At 42.4% G+C, this 19,158-nt stretch overlaps 1 protein-coding gene across 1 annotated transcript in view; it reads left to right on the top strand.

Annotated features, from left to right (window-relative positions):
- ITK (IL2 inducible T cell kinase) overlaps nt 1–19,158 on the top strand; it is a 60,071-nt gene that overhangs the window by 9,220 nt on the left and 31,693 nt on the right. Inside the window, exons 2-5 of the mRNA XM_008692444.2 lie at nt 9,787–9,891; nt 11,739–11,820; nt 13,537–13,665; nt 16,899–16,939. Coding sequence (XP_008690666.1) covers nt 9,787–9,891; nt 11,739–11,820; nt 13,537–13,665; nt 16,899–16,939 — 357 coding nt within the window. The remainder of the gene's footprint in view (nt 1–9,786; nt 9,892–11,738; nt 11,821–13,536; nt 13,666–16,898; nt 16,940–19,158) is intronic.

Raw genomic sequence — 19,158 nt, 5'->3', positions numbered from 1 at the left:
CGTGTGGGATAACTGTGTCATAGGAGAAGATATTTTATGGCCTCTATCGTTTGCTGTTGTACCGTCTTACAGAAATTAAAGCAATGCACGGGGCGACCGGAAGTTAGCAGAACCATTAGAGAAAACTATGCTTCTAAGAAGGAACCCATGAAAACGAAAGAATCCCACCGTTGTGGTGATTTTCAAGTGCACTATTTCTATAGGCTTTGAATATGATGGTGAGAGAGAGGGAAGATGAGATGATTTGATTTAAAGTCAGTCTTATATATATGTAGATGAACCCACCACCGATAGAGCAGGATTTAAGGAGTGCCAGAAAGCTTCCTCCTCTGCAAAAGATCCCCATTTTGTTGATGAGAAAAGAGAGGCTTAGAGAAGCTAACTACGTTTTCCTAGGCCACACATCTGGGACAAATATTAAAAGTTGGATTCAATGCTCTTCAATGGGTATTTTCAAATCTAAGCTTGTTTGGGTTTGAGAAGTCGTGTTGGGGTGAAGACTTCCTCGCTGAGTTTCCAACTCCGTGTAATGGAGGTCCTGAGTGGGGACCCCCAAGCTTACCACAATGACAGCACAACATTATCACCAACAACAATAACCAGCATCACCGCAAGGAGAGGACTGAACACATTCCTACAAATTTCCTCATGTAAGCCTCACAGTTCTCCGAAGAAGATAAAAGTAATATTCCTTCTTAGAGAGGAAGCAGTTGAGACATGGAGGAGTTAAGAAGTTCGCCCAAGGTCACTGTAGTAGTAATAAGTGTAAAAGCAGCCTCTGGCCCTGGGCTACAGTAATCCCCTATACTCGGATCCCACTAACATGCGCTTTTCTGATAGCACTTTGGTTGCCCAAGTACAATCTCCTTCTGTGAGAATTCTCTGCAACACCGACACAAGCATCTTGGCCATGCTGTTTCTCATTGCAAGTTTGTGAAGTCGCCAGTCTCCTGCGACCTTGCACAGTGTGCTTCTGTCCACCTGGTCTCTGCGGGCTCACCAAAATGCGCTCCTGAACTTGGAACCCGGAGGCTCTGCTCCTGGGGGTGACCTCTGCTAAGGAAAGATGCTGTATAAGCCTCAGCACTGTTCAGTTGAGCAGATTAGCTAATCCTAATAGCGGCTACCCCTCATTGGGCTCTTTCTTAGAATAACATTCTGGGAACGCATACGCGGAGTGGTAATACAGGAAAGACCATCAAATAGGGGCACCAGCCAAGGACCAGGGGCCCAGAAAGTGAAATTGAAGGCGCTAACACCAAACGCAGCCCCTCTTCACAGTCCTACTGTGGCTAATTTCAGGTACAGCGATCCAATGAAGTGTTTCCCGAAGTGGAGTACCATGAGGTACCCACTAGATGGTACACAGACAAATCTGGTTTTGATATAGTTTTAATTTACTAGTTATATGTTTGTTACAATTTGCTTTAGAAAAGAGTACTTTTAAATGTATGGTGATGCTTTAAGACTTCCTTTTAGAATAAATTTGTTGAAGTGAAAAATCAACTTAAATAATAGCATTAAGTATATGGTACCAGTTGGTGGAACCACATGCTGGTGGAAATTTCGTGGGTGGGTTGCAAAGTGAAGACTGGAAACACTGAATCCATGGAATAGCAACATGAATCACCTTTCATGATTCTCTGCTTTTAAACAACAGACACTTAGTCTGCTCAGAGAATGAAGTGTAATCGTCCCACTGGACACTTAGAGACAAGGAGGAGAATCCATAGAGACCAGGGCACTTGGAAAGGTGAGCATGGAAAAGGCAGGCAACATAGAGCTTCTCGGCCCCCCTGCTCTCCCTAGAAAGCCGTGACTCAGGGGCAAGGGAGCCTGCTACCACAAATGTCTGACCCCCAAATTTCTCTGAGTTCACGAGAAAGCTGGTATAATTCTTGAAAAGTTCATTATAAATCACAGTGACATTAGGTTACTGCTGTTCACGTTGCTTCATCTGTGTTGCAAATTGATCTTAGTTCACAAAACAGAACTGTTGATGGAATGAACTCTTGCCCCCTTGCTTGTACGCCTATTGGATTTCAGGCCTCTGTATTAATAGCCACTTTTGTAAGGCCATCTTCTGCAAAATACAGACTAATTTTTTAAAAAATTCTTGAGTAGATACTACATGCACATAAATGTTTTAAAAACAATTACAAAATGTTAGGCAATGGCCGACTCCCACCCTTGTCCTAAGCCACAGCACTTCATGGCCTGAAAGCGATCAGTATGATCGATTGCTTATCAGTTCTTCCAATGATACCTTATGCATATATATGTAAATATAGATAAATATTCTTCTTTTCCTCCTTTTTATACAATGATGGCATACTCTACACACACTTCTTAGCCTTTCTTTTGGTCTGTCAGCAATACTTCTTAAAGATCAAACCATATCTATATACAAAGAGCTTCTTCATTCTTTTTTGTGGTGGTATAATATTCTCATTGAATGGATAAAAAGTTATCTTAATGATGGATTTGTAGTCTGTTTTCCACTTTTTTTGTCGTTACAAATGACAAGGAACGAATAACCTCATATGTATGTCACTTTCTATATCACTATGTCCATAAGGGGCGATTTTGCCCATCATTGGCAACGTCTGGAAAAATTTTTAGTTGTCATAACTGGGGAGGGGAGTGCTACTAACATTTTTGGGCAGAGCCCAGGGGGCTGCTAAGCATCCTACAAGGCACAGGACAAATTCACAACAAAGAATTATCCAGCCTAAAATGTTTATAGTGCCAAGGTTGAGAAGCCTTGGTCTACAGAAAACATTTCTAGAAGTGGAATTGCTGTGTCAAAGGATATTTGCATCTGTTGTTTATTGAACGTGACCAAATTATTCTCCCAGAAGTTGTGCTGATGAACATTCTCCAGGGCCACATGTGAGATGCTTGCTTTGTCAAAACCTCACCAACACCATTACCATACGTTTTGATCTTTGCAAGTCTGACAGGTTTTAAAAATGGTATCTCAGTATACCTTATTTGCATTTTTGTTTTTGTAGTAACTTTGAGCATTTTTTCATATATTTAAGGGCAATTTCTATTCTTTTTGCCTGTTTTTCTATAATCTTGTTAGTATTTTCCTTAGTAATTTGTAGGAGCTCTTTGTTAGCTCAATCCTTTGTGCAGACCAGTTTGGACCTATGTTCTCATTGTCGAGAGATTTGTATCCACCTGCCAATCATTCTGGAAATCTCATTCAAATCATTTCTATTACAAGTTTTGTCATAGGGTTCATACTCATCACTTTCTGCTGCACACTTAGCCTTACCTGCTGTTCCTTCAATCAACCAATCAACAAACATTGATCGAGCATCACCTTTGTGTTAAGGTTATTTTCTGAAATGCAGTGGAGTTATTAATTTATATGCTTTGGCTACTGACTCTCCAGTGTTTGAAAGGTATATGGAAAAATACACTCTTTCAAACTCATTAAAAATCCACAGGGCCTATTCTGGAAAGAAGGAAGCTTTTGAAAGAGCATTGACAGAGCAGAGACAAAGTGTTCGGGCACCTGACCTGTAGCACTCACTTCTTGCTCTTAGTTTCTACATCACTCCTTTTCTCTCTGTTCCCTTTTGAAAACAAATCTAAACAAACATGCTTTTTTAAGGCTAGGATCACTAATATCTTTAACTAACATGAATGAGGCCTGGAAATTATTCCTCAATTATTGCTTCACTTCTAAGATAAATACACCCACATAAAAGTACAGTGTTGCCTTTTTAGAATCTATGGAGAAAATGGCTATCACTCAAGAAGACAAGAGGACCCATCATGAACGTGAACCTCCATGGAGATAGATGAGCAGGTGACAGGTACTGCCTAGCTGCCACTTACTGCTAATGGGGTCAGGAGGTCACAAGGGCAAAGAGCTCCATCATTTTGCACACCCAGCATTCGACGAGTACCTCTCAGCCCTCTCCTATACTCATCTGCCAAGGTTGTTGTACAGTGTTTTGTTTTTAAGTTTATGACTGCTTTAAAATATTATTTTCATTTTTCTGTTTAGTAAATTTACATGCTCACTGCAAAAGCTTCAAATATTACAGAAACATATAATTTACACGGGAAAGTCTGCCATAGTGCCTCCCACAAGAGACAGCCCGTGTTAGCAGAGTTCCTTTTGAGTTATTTCTTTGAGTTTTGCATATACTATTATGTATTTTATTATTTCTTTTCCCAAAAATGAGATCGTGCTCCATCTGTGGCTCTAAACCTTTTTTCAGTTAATATATATATTTTCGTCCCTCTGTATCAATTGCTTTCACTTTGTTAATGACTACAGAGTAGTCACAAGATAGATGAACCATAAGTAATTTATTCATTTGTCTATTGGTGAATATTTAAGTTTCTCTAGGTTTTTAGTGAAATAAATAATGCTGTTATGAAATCCTTTTCCCTACATCTTTATGTATTTTGAACAAATGTTCGTATAGAATAAATACTATAAGGGAAATCTTTTTCTTTCTTTCTTTTTTTCTTTCTTTCGTTCTTTCAATTAACTGTTTTTAAGTACAATAAAAAACATATATGTTCATGGAAGGATATGAGATTAAAAGCAAAGCTCTTTCTACTTCCTACTCCCAAACATCAGAATCATTCCCACAAATGTCTGCTTTTAATAGCGTCTTGTGAGAAAATACATTCATAATTTTAAGAAAGGATCCCAAATTTCCTTCTGGAAGCTGTATGAGGGTATAGTCCATTATCTATTTTTTTCTTTTCTTGCTTTTTCTCCTTTTTTGGCGTAAAATCCTCACTTTTTCCTCTTGGGTAGTCGGGGTGCTACTACTGACAAGATGGCAGACTTTAAAGGAAGCTAGAGTGTTTTCCCCACAGCACAACGAGCTTCATCGAAAACCACATTGCAAAAAGCTGAAGTGAGGAAAGCCAGTTGACTCTGGTTTAGCTATGACTAAAAGGGCTTGTAGAAAAGAGGAAAGAAAAGAAGGCAGGTGTGGGATGGATCATAGTTTCCTGACTTTAAGTCAGCCCAGGAGCCTTAAAATCTTCCCCTCAGCTCCAGATTCTCCCAGAACTGCGGTTTCATGGACATAGGGCCAGGTGAAGATGGGTTGGGGGAGGAGAGGAGCCAGCAACAGCTAATCCCAAATTGCCCCGGTGTTTTAGAAGAGGCTACATTTTCCATTGAGACAGTAACGATCCCATCTTTATTGGGTATCAGGCAACGTGCCGGGTGCCTTATCGTAGCTCTGGTCACAGTGACCCTGCATGGCAGCTGTCAGCAATACCGCTACTCCTCAAGAACTAGAAGAACGAAGAAGAGCAAAGAGAACTAAGTCCAAAGAACGGAGACGACTTGCACTGTGCTATTTGTCACCACAGAGATTCAAACCATGGCTTTCTGAGTTCTGAATCTCTGCTTTTCTCCCTTGCAACACAAAGCACGAGGCCCCCTGTATCATCAAAGACTTCTGTTGAGTTGGGAGACTGGGAGCGAATTTGTGGGTTACCTTGAGCGTATTTTACAGAGATGATGAAACTAGAATCCAGGAAGACCCCTAAAACCCTTTTTTTTTCTTCTTCAGATTTTATTTATTTATTAGAGAGAGAGCACAAGAAGAGGGAACAGCAGGTAGAGGGAGAGGCAGGTTCCTTGCTGAGCAGGGAGCCTGACGTGGGGCTCGATCCCAGAACCCTGGGATCATGACCTGAGCCTAAAGCAGCTGCTTAACCAACTGAGCCACCCAGGCACCCCTAAAACCCATTTTAGAACTGGTATTCTGCTGTGTGTGTTGGGGGAGAGACAACCCCCAAATCAGTCACTTAAGTTTCATTTCACAGGACATCAGTTTTAATTTCAATTGTGTCATTGTGCGATTTCAGATTTGTACAATGTATTATGGGCCAGAAGAGGCATTGAGCAAAATATTTGAAATTCCTTAGTTAAAATCATCACCAGAAAGATTTTCCAATCACAAAGAAACTCTGATAAAGGCAGTATGTGGCTACTTTTACAGTGTGGTCCGGGAAAGTCTGAACTCCCCTTTGAAAAATACTCTCTCAGCTAATGCCTGAAATTCCATTATCGAAGCTCCTTCTTGGCTTCGGTGTCTAACATCTGTCCTGATCCAAACTCCTCTGAAACAAGCCAAGCTTTACCCTATCAGTAAGTTAATCCCTTGGTGAATGACTACTTGGGGAAGGTTTTGACAGGCGAGTGGGAGGAAAAGCAGAAAGCAAAAGGAGAAAGGAAAAGCCCTCTGAGAGCAAATGTAACACAGTCAGTAAGACCAGGAAATAGGCCCCTTCCGTGGTTTTGGCCTGATTTTACAAACAATTTGCAAATTAAACAAATGACTCCGGAATGTCAAAATCACCAGTATCGCCAGTTAAAAATTAACGTTGCCCCTCCCAGATGGTGGTTCCTGATTACATATTTGCCCAAAAGAAAATCACCCCCCAAACTGTGGACACATAAAGACAAGAGAACAAGGTCTTATCTTATGCACAGCATTTGGAGAAGGAAAGGAAGTAACACTTGAGTGATTGGTTTATCATTTCAATGAATTTATTTTGTGAGTAGGTGTACATGGTTTTTTTAAGTCCTCTAAATTAACCCAATGACTCAGGATCTATTGTCATTCTCACTTAAAAAAAAAAAGGCACTGAAAAGTTGAGACACTTGCCTCAGTTGCATAGCAGGTCAGGCAAATGCCTGTCTACCTGAACTGAAAGTTCCAATCCTCTTCCACTCTGCCTCTCCAAAGCAGAAAGCTGAAATTCAGCTATTTTTCAGAAGGGTGGAGATAACCTCTTTCATAGGTCTCAGATACCTAGCTTCTCACTGACATATCTGTTGGACTAGCCAAACAGTCAAGGAGCCTATGTTAATAGGAGTGAAGTGGACTTATCATTCTGAGGAAGCAGAGAAAGTGCTCCCCTTTCAAATCCAGCATAATCATTGCACGACCCAATAGGGCACAGACAAATGTCTGCTGGACCACAGCTTGGAGTATAGATTCATGCAACTGATTGTTCAGTGTGGAGTCTGGGCGATGAAAATCTCCTGTGGAAAGTCAGGGCAAGTGCAAGAGCCATGAAACATAGTTGTGAAGCGCTCAGGCTCTGCAGTCATAGACTTGAGCTTACACCCTGCCATTGCACTTATTAAGAGACTTGGCCTCTGAACGTCAAGGTCCTCACTTGCAAGATGGGGCAATGATACTTTGCAGGATTGTAGATTAAATGGGCGCTGGCCTGTTGAGTGCCTGAAGTGTAAGACGTGCTCAAAAATGTGAATTGTCCTTTATTTCGGTTTTGTTCCCTGCCTCTCTCTTTGAAACTCACAGTCCAAAATTCTACTTTATGCAATATATTAACATAGAAAGGAAATACCAAAGCTGCGTGCACAAGCTTGCTTTTGTGCAAATATGTAAACACCAGCATCTTGCTGGGTTGTGTTTGATACATGTTAGGTGTCCAGGGGGAAGCTTTGGAATATGAAGACAGGGTAGCTTTGAACATGGCCAAGAAAAGAGACAAAGGCCAAGGGAGGTCTTGTGACTTTCACCCCAAGTGATGCAGATGGAACGACACGTAAGAATGAGAGCAGGTTTTTGCTGTCTCTCTTTTCCTGATGGCTCTTGTGTGGTTTCCTTGGAAGGTTTACCCTGGCATTTTTCAGAAATAGCACAGTTGTTTGGGATGATTACAGGCAATCACCATTTCTCAGAGATAGAACTGTGTTTATCTCACTGACAGGCTACTCCCCAGTCCCCAGCTCGGGGGATGCACAACTGGTCTCTTGTTGACCACGTATCAGATCTTGTGAACTTTGAAGACAACCCGCCTCAGGGAACTCGTTTAGGAAAAACAGTGAGTTTTGATGGTAGAACATGAAATCCATTCCAACAGAAGAGCAAACCCCATAGCCGGCTCACCTGACAGGCTGTTAACACAGTGTCTCTTAAAATCCATGTTTGAAGTCAGTGAATATTAAGAGGTTAAAGGAGATAATCTGAGGTTAGAGGAGAAGCCCTCCTTGGACATCTTGAAGCTGCACTGTCCAATAATGGAACCACAGCCACGTGTGGCCGCTGAGGACTTGAACTGTGGCGGGTCCAAACTGAGATGTGTTCTACAACACACGATTTCAAGGACTTAGTACAAAAAATAATGTATCTCATTAATTTTTTATGCTGATTACATGTTGAAATAATACTTTAGATATAATAGGGTAAACAAATATATTCTTAAAATTAATTTTATTGTTTCTTTTTAATTCCTTGTAGTGTGGCTACTAGAAATCTTTAAGTAACATATATGATTCCCATTCTGCTATTCTTGGACAGCACTGCTTTAGAACATTACACAGAACCTTTGTCCCTACTCACAACTCCCATTAATACTTACCTCCATTTTAGACCCTGATGATGATAGTCCTAGGCTATTAACAACCAATATGTACCCAGAACTTTGCTCTTGCTGTGAACTCTATATAGGATGCTTACCCGCCCCCACACCCCCAAACTTCATGTCTGGCACCTTTTTTTAACTCCCTGATCTTTTCTCAAAGGCCCTTTCCCCAGACAGGCCTGCCCTGTCCACAAGGTGGTCACATTAACCTGTTCTATTGTCTTTATGGCACTTGTTTATATTGTCTGCCTTGTCAACAAGACTGTGAGCTCCATGAGAAGATCTGCCATGTTCACCTCTCTATTTTCTGCTCTCAGAACAGCACTGGCCCCCAGGAGATAGTTCCTGAGGAGCTAAATGCATTAGCTTTAAATCTGCCTGAGATTGTTTAAACTGTGTTTCAACATGGTGCCCTTCGTTCATATCATTCTGACTGAGCACCTGTTGTAGGCCCGTCACTATGCCTTAGGGATATGCTGATAGATGTCCTGGTCTCACTCTCAGGGGGAGCAGGACTTAGTGGGTTCCAAGGTAAATATGTCTTGCAAACAGAGTGGTCCTATTACTGCCATGAGCCTTTTGTTGCATTTTACTGTGTATACTACTAAGGAAATAATACAACAGAGGTCAAAAAACAAGATAACCTCAAAGCTCAGACTCCCTGTTTATCCGCAGTGGCAGAAGGTTGTTGAAAAGGCGCCTTCCTTGTGCTCTTCTGTTTTCAAAAACAGATGAACCATCCTAAAGAACTATGATTATGGGCAGAACCAAGGCATGTATTTCTAGCTGTGGAAGACTCTAAATGACAAGATATCTTGAGCTCAAAGGATACGTGTTTTCAGAGGTTTTTAAGGGAAAACTGGCCTTTCAATAATACATCCTTAGATTACAAAAGCAAGCTGTAGACCACTGTGTGGAACAGATGCTTGTTTTTGTTGGTATATATCCTATAAATGTGTGTGGGAAAGACAAATGCATTCCAAATGGTTAACCTTGGCTACCTCAGGGTTGTGGAGAAGGGTGGAATGATATGACACTATAAATATTTTCTTAACATACTTCCATATTATTTCATTTGTTACAATAAACATGGATAAATTCTGTACTTTCAAAAATGAATAAAGTAGTTTTTAGAAAGAAAATTTAAAAAGAAACACCACAAAGCATCCCTGTATTTGATAGGGATACTTTTCACATCTTGACTTTTTTCATCTCAGTTCTTGCTACTGCCTCTCTGAGGCACAAGAGGCCAAGAAGTAGCTTCTGGATATATGGGGGGTTAGTTTACAAAGCTAATGGATCTTATCTAGTAGTGGATTTCTATAAGCAACCTAGACAAAAATACTGTCTGCTCTCTTCTTTAAATAGAATGTACTTTTTTTTTCCCCACAGAAAAAGCGCACATTGAAGGGCTCCATTGAACTCTCCCGAATCAAATGTGTCGAGATTGTGAAAAGTGACATTTGCATCCCATGCCACTATAAATACCCATTTCAGGTAAGTCAGTTACACCGGAGGGAACTAGTTCCCCAGTCCTTGGACAATGGTCGAAATCCTCAGTCATTGTAAAAGAAAGTGGGACAGGGACGACTCTATAGTTAGATCTTCTACTAAGCCCAGAAGAAAGCTGTTGGTGTTCATTCATTCATTCGTTCATTCATTCAATTCAACAAAGCATAAACTCTTGAAAAAGTTTTCATTTCTCATTTCCCTTTCTCTCATGTCTTCCCTACCTCAATAAAAATCCCAATTCTCTGCTCCTAGAGGAAGGAAAAAAAACCCCAAAACTATCAATGGCCCCAAACCTAATATTCTTTAAGTACAATTCACTCATGTTTGGGGGCAACCATTGCAGTACTTGATTATAAATTGTTTAGAGGTTCTGGGACAAAAAGTCTCAAATTTGATAATCTCAGAACTATCTAGAGTTTTGTTGTCCAATAGAGTAGCCACGAGCCACATGTGGATGTTCAATATTTAAGTTAAACAATATCAAAAATTCCTGAGTCACACTAAACCACACTGAATGAATGAACATTTCACATGTTTAATAGCTGTGTGTTGGACAGAGCAGTTTATAAAACATTTCCACCATTGCAGAAAGTCCTACTGGACAGAGCTGGTGGAGGTTATCATTAGTCTTTAGGTCATGACATTGTCCAAATCTTGTCATCACTCTTGGCATCTGTGACTCTGAAGCAGTGGATATCTCCTTGTACATTCTAGGGTACTAGTCCTTTTTGCCAATTTGAGAGGTTAAACATTCCATTTTTAATGTGACATAGAAAAGGACTTCTTTCCTACTAGAAAGTTGACCTCCATGAGTTGAAATTTTTAGTAATGAAAGTAAAACGATTAGCATGTATTTTCCCGTCATTAAAATTCCAATTAAAAATGGGTACATTAGGGGGCCTAGGTGGCTCAGTCGGTTAAGTGTCTGCCTTCAGCTCAAGTCATGATCCCAGGGTCCTGGGATAGTGCCCCACATTGGGCTCCCTGCTCAGTGGGGAGTCTGCTTGTCCTCCTCCCTCTGCCTCTCCCCTCATCCCCATTCATGCTCACTCTCTCTCTCTCTCTCAAATAAATAAATAAATAAATAAATAAAATCTTAAAAAAAAATAATACATTAAAGGGGAGCCTGGGTGGCTCAGTTGGTTAAACGTTTGACTCTTGATCTCAGGGTTGTAAGTTCAAGCCCTGCATTGGGCTCCAAACTGGGCATGGAGCCTACTTAAAAAAAAAAAAAAAAAAGCCAAGTACATGAAAAAACTGGTGAAATTCAAAGATCTGTACTTTAGTTAGTAGTGTTGGACCAATGTCAATTTCCTGGTTTTGAAACTGTACTATGGTTATGTAATAAGATGTTATCATTAAGGAGAGGTGGGTGAAAAGAACACAGGAACTCTGTACTATTTACGGAACCACTAGGGTGTCTTATATTATTTCAAAATAAGAAGTTTTAAAAATCTCAATTATACATTTTTTATCTAACTTCTTAGTCTTTCATATGCCAGAAAGATTTTTTTAATCACTTAAAAATTAATATGAGAAACAAACGTGCTGTCACATGGAGAGCTTTTTCTCCAACTGTTTTAATTTAACAAAGGCTTCCTAGGAACATGGAATCTCAGACAGGTAGTCTGAGCTGTGAAAATTCACCCTGTGTCTGCATGGCATTCAAATATCTGTATAAAAAGGACACTGGTCTCCTAGTCACCCAGATGTTTGCTTTTAAGCAACAAACACCTAAGGCCCCACTCTCGGCCCCCTACGCTAGATGGACCTGCTGTCAGTCATCCTTCTCTGGGTGCACAGCTCACCTTGGACTCTGTGTGTATCTCCAGGTTGTGCATGACAACTACCTCCTGTATGTGTTTGCTCCAGACCGTGAGAGCCGGCAGCGTTGGGTTCTGGCCCTTAAAGAAGGTAATTACTTTCCTGTGCCAATGGCTCCTTGAGATCCCTTGATCATCTAGCGGGCTTGGGCTCCACAGTAAGATACAGGGCAGCAGATGGTCAAATATTTCTCACTTTTGGTGTTGGTGTTAGATTCCAACTTTTCACCCTGGGCCCAAGAGGCAGCAATCAGTACAGTGTAGGGTCAGCCAAATCCAGCCTACCACCTGTTTTCATAAGGCTCTGAGCTAAGGAAGGTCTTTGTGTTTTTAAATGGTCCCATTTTAAAGGATTAGAGAAGTACCTCCATAATGTGTCGATTTTGCCTGCTGGTGAACAAAACCTAAAATATTTACTCTTTGGCCCTTTCAGAAAAAGTTTTTCCACTCCTGGTCTAGTGTGAAGCATAGGAGGATGGGCCCTTGAGTTAGATGACCTGAGTTTGAATCCCGGCTCTGCTACTTACTAGCAGACGTGCGTGGGCAACGTCCCCGGCTGCTCGGTCTTCAGTTTCCCCATCTGTAAAAGAGGAAAGAAGGAGGGAATAATAATAGTACCTGCCTCCGGAACTGCTGCGAGTAAAGCCCTTGGAACTAGCCTGGCCCAGAGTCGGCACCCAGTAAACATTAGCTAGCTTTAAAGGTTTTCAGATCAGCAGGAAGGGTATTTCTTAAGGCTCGCCTTCCTGACAGCATCATTAGAACCAGCACAGTGTTTGGGTGTACGTGAGAGGTGCAGCCAGGAAAATCCCAGCTCTGCCAATTATTAGTACGTGACCTGGGGCCAGTTCCTCGAACTTCCAGTGTCTCTATTTCCTCAGCTATAAATTCTGACTAGTAACAATCGGTCACACCATTATTGTGGGAATTAAATGTGTTAAGACATGTCAGACACTTAGAATAATACCCAGAGAAAGCACTCAATCAGTAGTACTGTTATTTTGCCTGAAGCCCTGCATTTACAGGAGAACTGGGTTCAGATATTAATCTGTCTCTAAGTAGCTTTAAGGACTAAGAGTAAACAAGCCATTTGGAATCTTGGGAGCCATGATGCCTCTAAGTGAAAAATGAGAATAAAAATACAGTTCTTATCCTCTTCCAAGGTCGTTGTCTCAAATGGGGTATGAATAGGCCAGTGCTGGGTAAGCTGAAAAATGCTCTCAAGTCATGGGGCTCAGTATAAACATTAAAGTAAACAGTTATCAAAAGGGCCCCAACTGTGTGCATTGGCTGTTTTCCCTCTGGATAGGGCTTTACTCACAGGATATTAAAGCTGGAAGGAACATTTGAGATGGCCTGTCTAGATCTCCATTTCTTATACTTCTTTTCTTTAGCGGGAGAGCCTCTTTTTTTTTTTTTTTCCTACTAAAATCTCACTTTAAAACCACAAATCTAGAACAGATAAAGGCAAATACCTGTGGTTGAAGGTGAGAGAGATGAAGGGGCAGGAATCCCTCCCACTCAGTCTTCCCAGTGCCCCTTGGGCACTTTTATGGGGCCCACTGATCCAGTCTAACATTCTCATTGCACAGAGGGGGCATTGAGGCTCAGATGAGGGTGTAATCCAACCTAGGGACATACAGTTAATGCAAGGCCAGACAAGAATCCAGATCTGATAATGTCTAAATCCAACATGTACTATTCACTCAAGCTTACAGCGGGGTCCAACCTAAGGGAGTTGTAAAGTTGGTAGCCCTTGATAGACTGACCTGGAAATAACTCTTCTACTGGTGCCAATCTCTTTCAGAAACAAGGAATAATAACAGTTTGGTACCCATGTATCATCCTAATTTCTGGATGGACGGGAGGTGGAGATGCTGTGCTCAGCTAGAGAAGCTCGCAGTGGGCTGTGCCCAGTACGATCCAACCAAGAATGGTAAGAGACCGGGAATTCCCTTTTCTTCTTTGCAAAATGACTGACCTCTCTGGTTGTAGGAGGTAAAAGCTCTCAGCTTCCCATCATCAGGGATGTCAGGGATTGAATACAAAGTTTTGCATTTTCCGAACTTTCTGAGGGAAATCATCTGCCTCTACCACTAGTCTGTTGATGTTTTTTCATCTCAAACCTACGTCTTTGTAGCTCCTTGCTGCTAAAGTGTCATCCTTGAACCTGTAGTGTCAACATCACCTGTGAGCTAGTTAGAAATGTAAATTCTCTGGCCCCATCCCAGGTCTGCCAAATCAAAGTTTGTATTTTAACAAATCTCCTGAAGATTTGTGTGCACGGTAAATTTGGGGAAGCACAGCCATAACCTTCCAGTTAGAAAATGTGAATGGCGTGGTTGACTTAATCTTAAGTTGTTGAGACAGACTTAGAGGTCCATAACATCATTTATTTATTACAGTGATGTCACATCGCACATGTGTTTAATTCCACCGGCTCAACTTTACACTCTTGGAGAGGAAGAAAGCAAAACCAAAAACTGCTTATTGTATTCTGTGGCTTCTTTCTGCCTCCCCTTCAAACTCGCCGTTGATCTCTATAATCTCAGAGAAAAGGAGGCCACAGCCTAAATGCAAAATGAAAACAAAAGACATTGTTTCTGGTCCTTGGAGGTCAAAGGCCCCGGATTGCGGGATTGGGGTGCCACCGCTTTTCCTTTCTGTGATGGCTCTGGGACCTGAACCTTCAGTGAAGTGCAACTTCACTTGCATGCACTTTGACACATGGGGTGCTCCCATTCCCCACGGTCATCCGGGGGAGATGGTGTGGGGTCACAGAAGCAGGAGACCTTAAGCATTGCCTATGCTCAGGGTCGCACAGTGAGGAAGTGCTCGGCAAAGCCATTGTTGAATAGGAATGATGGATCCTGTGAATTGTTTTGCTCCCATCCCCCTCTCCTCTCAACCTCTCTTACCCTAGCCACAATTTCTCATCTGTCAGTTTCTTTTTTGCACGAAAACCGAATACCTCACATTGACAACCCAAGGCGGATGTGCTAAATGTAACACATGGCTGGGTTTTCCGTGGCTTCCTGAGTCACAGCCCCTCTTAGTACCACTTTAAAAACCAACACTTCTCACCCTCCACCTTGAGAGAGAAAGTTTAAGGTTACAAGTCCCTTGGGCCAGAACAATATGTACCTGGTTTTAGAAGTGAATGATCTTCTTCAGTACCCTACGGACCATATTCACAAAGGCTAGTATTTCATTAAAAGGAAACAGAAGGTTTTACGTGGGTGGAATCCACCATCATAACAAGATGGCATGGGCTTTCCCCAGTTCATGAAAACCCTTTCCAAAGCTAGAGGTCTAGTCTCCAGATTCCTGGCAGCACCTTTGCTGTGGGCCCTTGGACCCATCACTTGGCTGTCAAGGGCCCTAATGTCCTCATCTCTCCAATGTTAGGGGAACTTTTAGGAGTCCTGCAATGAAACAATCTCCAAGCCCCTTTCCAGTTCTGGGATTCCTTGAGCCTGTGTTTTGTAGTTTTCACCATGCATGTTGCTGCTGACCCTCTTCAGGGTGCATAGTACTTCCCTCGGCTGAGTGCTAGACACATGACTGAGGGGGAGGAGCGTCTGAATGACTCACCAGCATGACACTTGGAGATGGCTGCTCGTGCTGAACTGCTCACCCCATGAAGCCAGGGCCTCACTACTATATAGTCACTCTCTTAGTGGTCCTACATTCATGTTTGCAACAATGGGCTTGTGGGAAGCTCTTAGCACATCTGCTGGCCCTTACTGAGCTCTCAACACATGGTAATTGTGCCCACTAGTCTTTCTTATTTTTGGACAGAGGAATTGAAGCTGAGATACAGCAGTGTGTGTGTGTATGTCTGGAAAGCAGCAGAGGTGGTTGGGTAAAAATGGACCCTGCTCTACCCACCCCACAGCGACACTCATTTCTGCAACCAGAATTGGCCCTGATGTCAATGCAAACCAACTTCACCCAGAGGGAGAAGAAAGAAGGGAAGAGCAAGACTAGAGGAAGAGATACACGTTGCAGAATGTTCAGGGCTGGAAGGGGCCCAAGGCTACACAGCTCATTCCCAGTGGAGCTGGAGTGAGAACGCCAGTCACCTGGTGCTCTGGGTTGGGTGCTGAATCGGAACCATGCTTCCAGTTATGTTTGTTTGCTTCTTCTCTGTTAATCACAAACCCAAGTCAGCCCCCCACCCTGCCCTGGCTTAAGGAGTTAGCACACGGGCTGGGTTCCCATGTCACTGTGTGTCTCCTCTTACCACATTCCTGACAGGTGCTGTCCCGGTCAGGCAGCAATCAACCTCGTACGTGAGTCAACCTCATGCAGAGAAGAGGAGCTCACCACCTACTTAGGGAGCCTATTCCTGTATTATCTCTAATTATTAAATCATTCTTTGAACTGAGTGGAAGCCCATGTGTTGCTTCTCATGCCACACCTACCCCCCAACATTCAACTTTGGTCTATTGATTCCAGGCCTGACCTTTTCAGGGCCTCAAAGGAGAAATACCAAGAGACAGAGAGGAAGAGATGAATGGAGGGGGAGAAAAAAAGGGAGAGAAAGAAGAGAGGAGGAAAGAAGGCATAAAAGAGAGGGAAATATGGAGACACAAACAGATAAACAGAGAGAGAGGTGCTAAGGGTGTTGTTTGGAGGATGTAGAAGGAATACATGCTCAGAAGCATTAAAGTAACTAAAAGTAGATTCCAGCCCTCCCAAAAAACAACGTAATGACCCCTCACCTCACCCACCTCCTCCCCAAGCCCACGGTTGCCTCAGGAAGCCAGTGAGTCACTGTTACCCTGAGTCACCAATTCCCACTCCGGGGTTTGGCAGATGGTATGTGTGTTTGTGGAGGTCTCCCAGCCCACAGGGAAGGACACAAGCCTAACGCCTCTGAAGCAACGTTTGGATTCATCTTCAACTGGGAATACAGAATATTGACTTCTACAAGTTTCTGGTATCTTCTAGAAAATGAAATGGGGAGCCAGTAGGCTAAAAGAGATAAAACATGGTCTCCATAAGGTCAATTTTTGTTTCTCTGTGTTTCATCATCTTCTGGCCCTCTTCTTCTGTTGTTCACCCAAGGGCCCCTTTTTCTCTGAAAAGCCCCCTGGCTGCTCGCCTCCGGTCGGGCACATTCGGTTTCATGCTCATTTTCTTTTTCTGTTTTTCTCATTTCAGCTTCAAAGAAGCCTCTTCCTCCTACTCCTGAAGACAACAGGGTAAGTGAGGGCTTGAGCTTTGGGCACGGTGGACGCCCATCACTGCAGCGGCCTGACTAGCATGTCCCCTTTGCACTTTCCCCATCTGCCCAGACTTCTCAAATCCTGGGCAAATGCAGCAGGTTGTAGTAATTCAGTTGATATGAACACACTGGGTCTCTTGGACCTGAACTCTCTCATGGATCTGTTTACATAAAAGGACCGCTCAGCTGCTAAATCCTTAGTTTACTTTATTCACTCAACAAAAACTTATTGATATCAAACTGTTTATCCAGCCATCTGACCCCTTTGGGGTTTAGTGACAGCTATCTATATAAAATGGTGTATTGGGGGACCTGGGTGGCTCAGATGGTTAAGCGTCTGCCTTCAGCTCAGGTTATGATCTCCAGGTCCAGAGATTGAGCCCCAGGTCGGGCTCCCTGCTCAGTGGGGAGTCTGCTTGTCCCTCTCCCTCTGCCCACTCATGCTCTCTCTCTCAAATGAATAAACAAAATCTTTTAAAAAAATAAAATAAAATTGTGTATTTACCCCATACCTTACTTTTGATAATACTTTATATTTTTCAAAGTGCTTCCGCACTTTCACTATTTATATATATGTATGTGCCTCCTTTCCTCACTCTCTATTCTAGCCACTTCAGAGTGTTATAGTTTTATTCACATTTTAAAGCTTAGGAAATCAAGTCCCAAGAGAGGTTTTGAGGCTTTTCCAAGGCCATTCAACAACTTAGTAGTTAAGCCAGTAGGCAGCACAGCTTCTGGACTCAAGTGGTGGTTCTCAAAGTGTGGTCCCTGGACCAGCAGTATCAGCATCACCGGGGAGCTGGTTACAAATGCAATGTAAATTCTCAGGCCCCACCCTAGATCTACTGTATTCGTAACTCTGGAAGAGGGCCCCAGCAATCTGCATTTTCATAAACCTCCAGGTGATTCTGGAGCACACTGAAGCAGGGAGAAACACTGATCTAATATACTGACTTGTAAGATTTAGGTGATACCAAGCCAACTCTGGGGAAGTCAACTCTGCCTTGCAGATGGTTTCCCCCATAGTCCCACCTGTATAGGGTAGAGGTAGGATCTAGGCTCAGAGTATTATTATACATTGTTATTATTATAAGCAGGTTTCTCATCACATGAATGTCTAACAGGACATTCAAAAGTTGTACAGGATGTGGAATATTGCAGAGATTTTTGCATTCCTGGCCCTCTCCCATTAAATGCTAGCAGCACACCTAAGCCTTTGTGATGTTCAAAACATCCCCATAGATGTCCAAGATGCTCCCTATGGAAAGGTACCACCATGGTTTGAGAACCTTGCTCATAGCTTTCTTTTCATTGGGATTGATCCAATTAGTTGGGCTATAATGGGATGAAAACCATGATGTCATAGCCCTCCTTAATCTTCAGATGCCCTTGAATACAACTCCTTCCCCCATTAACTCTTGGGGTGAAAGCCTCAGTCCCATTGACTCTTATCTGCAGTACTCCAATACACCACCTCATGAACTCCACCGATATCTAGACTTCAAATCCTTATCTGGGCTCAGCTGGGATGACATACTACATCAATATGACAAGCTATTCTTTCTAGATCTCCAGGATTTTTATATCACCAAATGCTTCGATGTGCTCATAGAAATGTTGGCTTCTCAACACCAAATCTCATCCCCACCAGTAATCTCAATCTCTTCCGTATTTACTGTCTCACAAAATCTGCCAACCTGTAGCAAGTGTGCCCTTCCTGAACTCCCACAATTGTTTGCTTTATCGTCTCTTCTTCATGTCTTCAACACGTCATCCTTAAAAAGGTACCGAGAAGTAGAGACTTAGGCAAGAGAGCCCCTAAGAGGAAGAAGGAAGTCCATGTGCTATCATAGAAAGAGCATTAAGACTAATTCAAGGGCTAAGCTTAGCCACATCCATTTCCCCTTTTGGGCCTCTGTTTTCCCATTCTTAAAAAAAAAAAAAAAAAAAAAAAAAAAAGAATGGATTGAATGATCCCTCAGAGGCATTCTAGCTCTGGTAGTCTGTAATCCTATGGATCTGAACAAACCCACAAGTCAAATCAGAAAAACATGTGCTGAATAACAGCACTGACTGCATCACTTTCGTCAAGAATATGATGCTTCCAGCAGAGAGACTGCAGAGTGTGCCCAACAGACTTTTATGAAAAGCATGTGGCTGCTTGGAATTCACTGTGGTCAAAATTCAGCACACAGA

This window comes from Ursus maritimus, unplaced genomic scaffold (genome assembly GCF_017311325.1).
Source record: "Ursus maritimus isolate PB19 unplaced genomic scaffold, ASM1731132v1 scaffold_15, whole genome shotgun sequence".
In the NCBI taxonomy this organism is placed as follows: domain Eukaryota; kingdom Metazoa; phylum Chordata; class Mammalia; order Carnivora; family Ursidae; genus Ursus; species Ursus maritimus.
The sequence above is the reverse complement of the archived record's forward strand: the minus strand, read 5'-3'. Positions and strand labels throughout refer to the sequence as shown.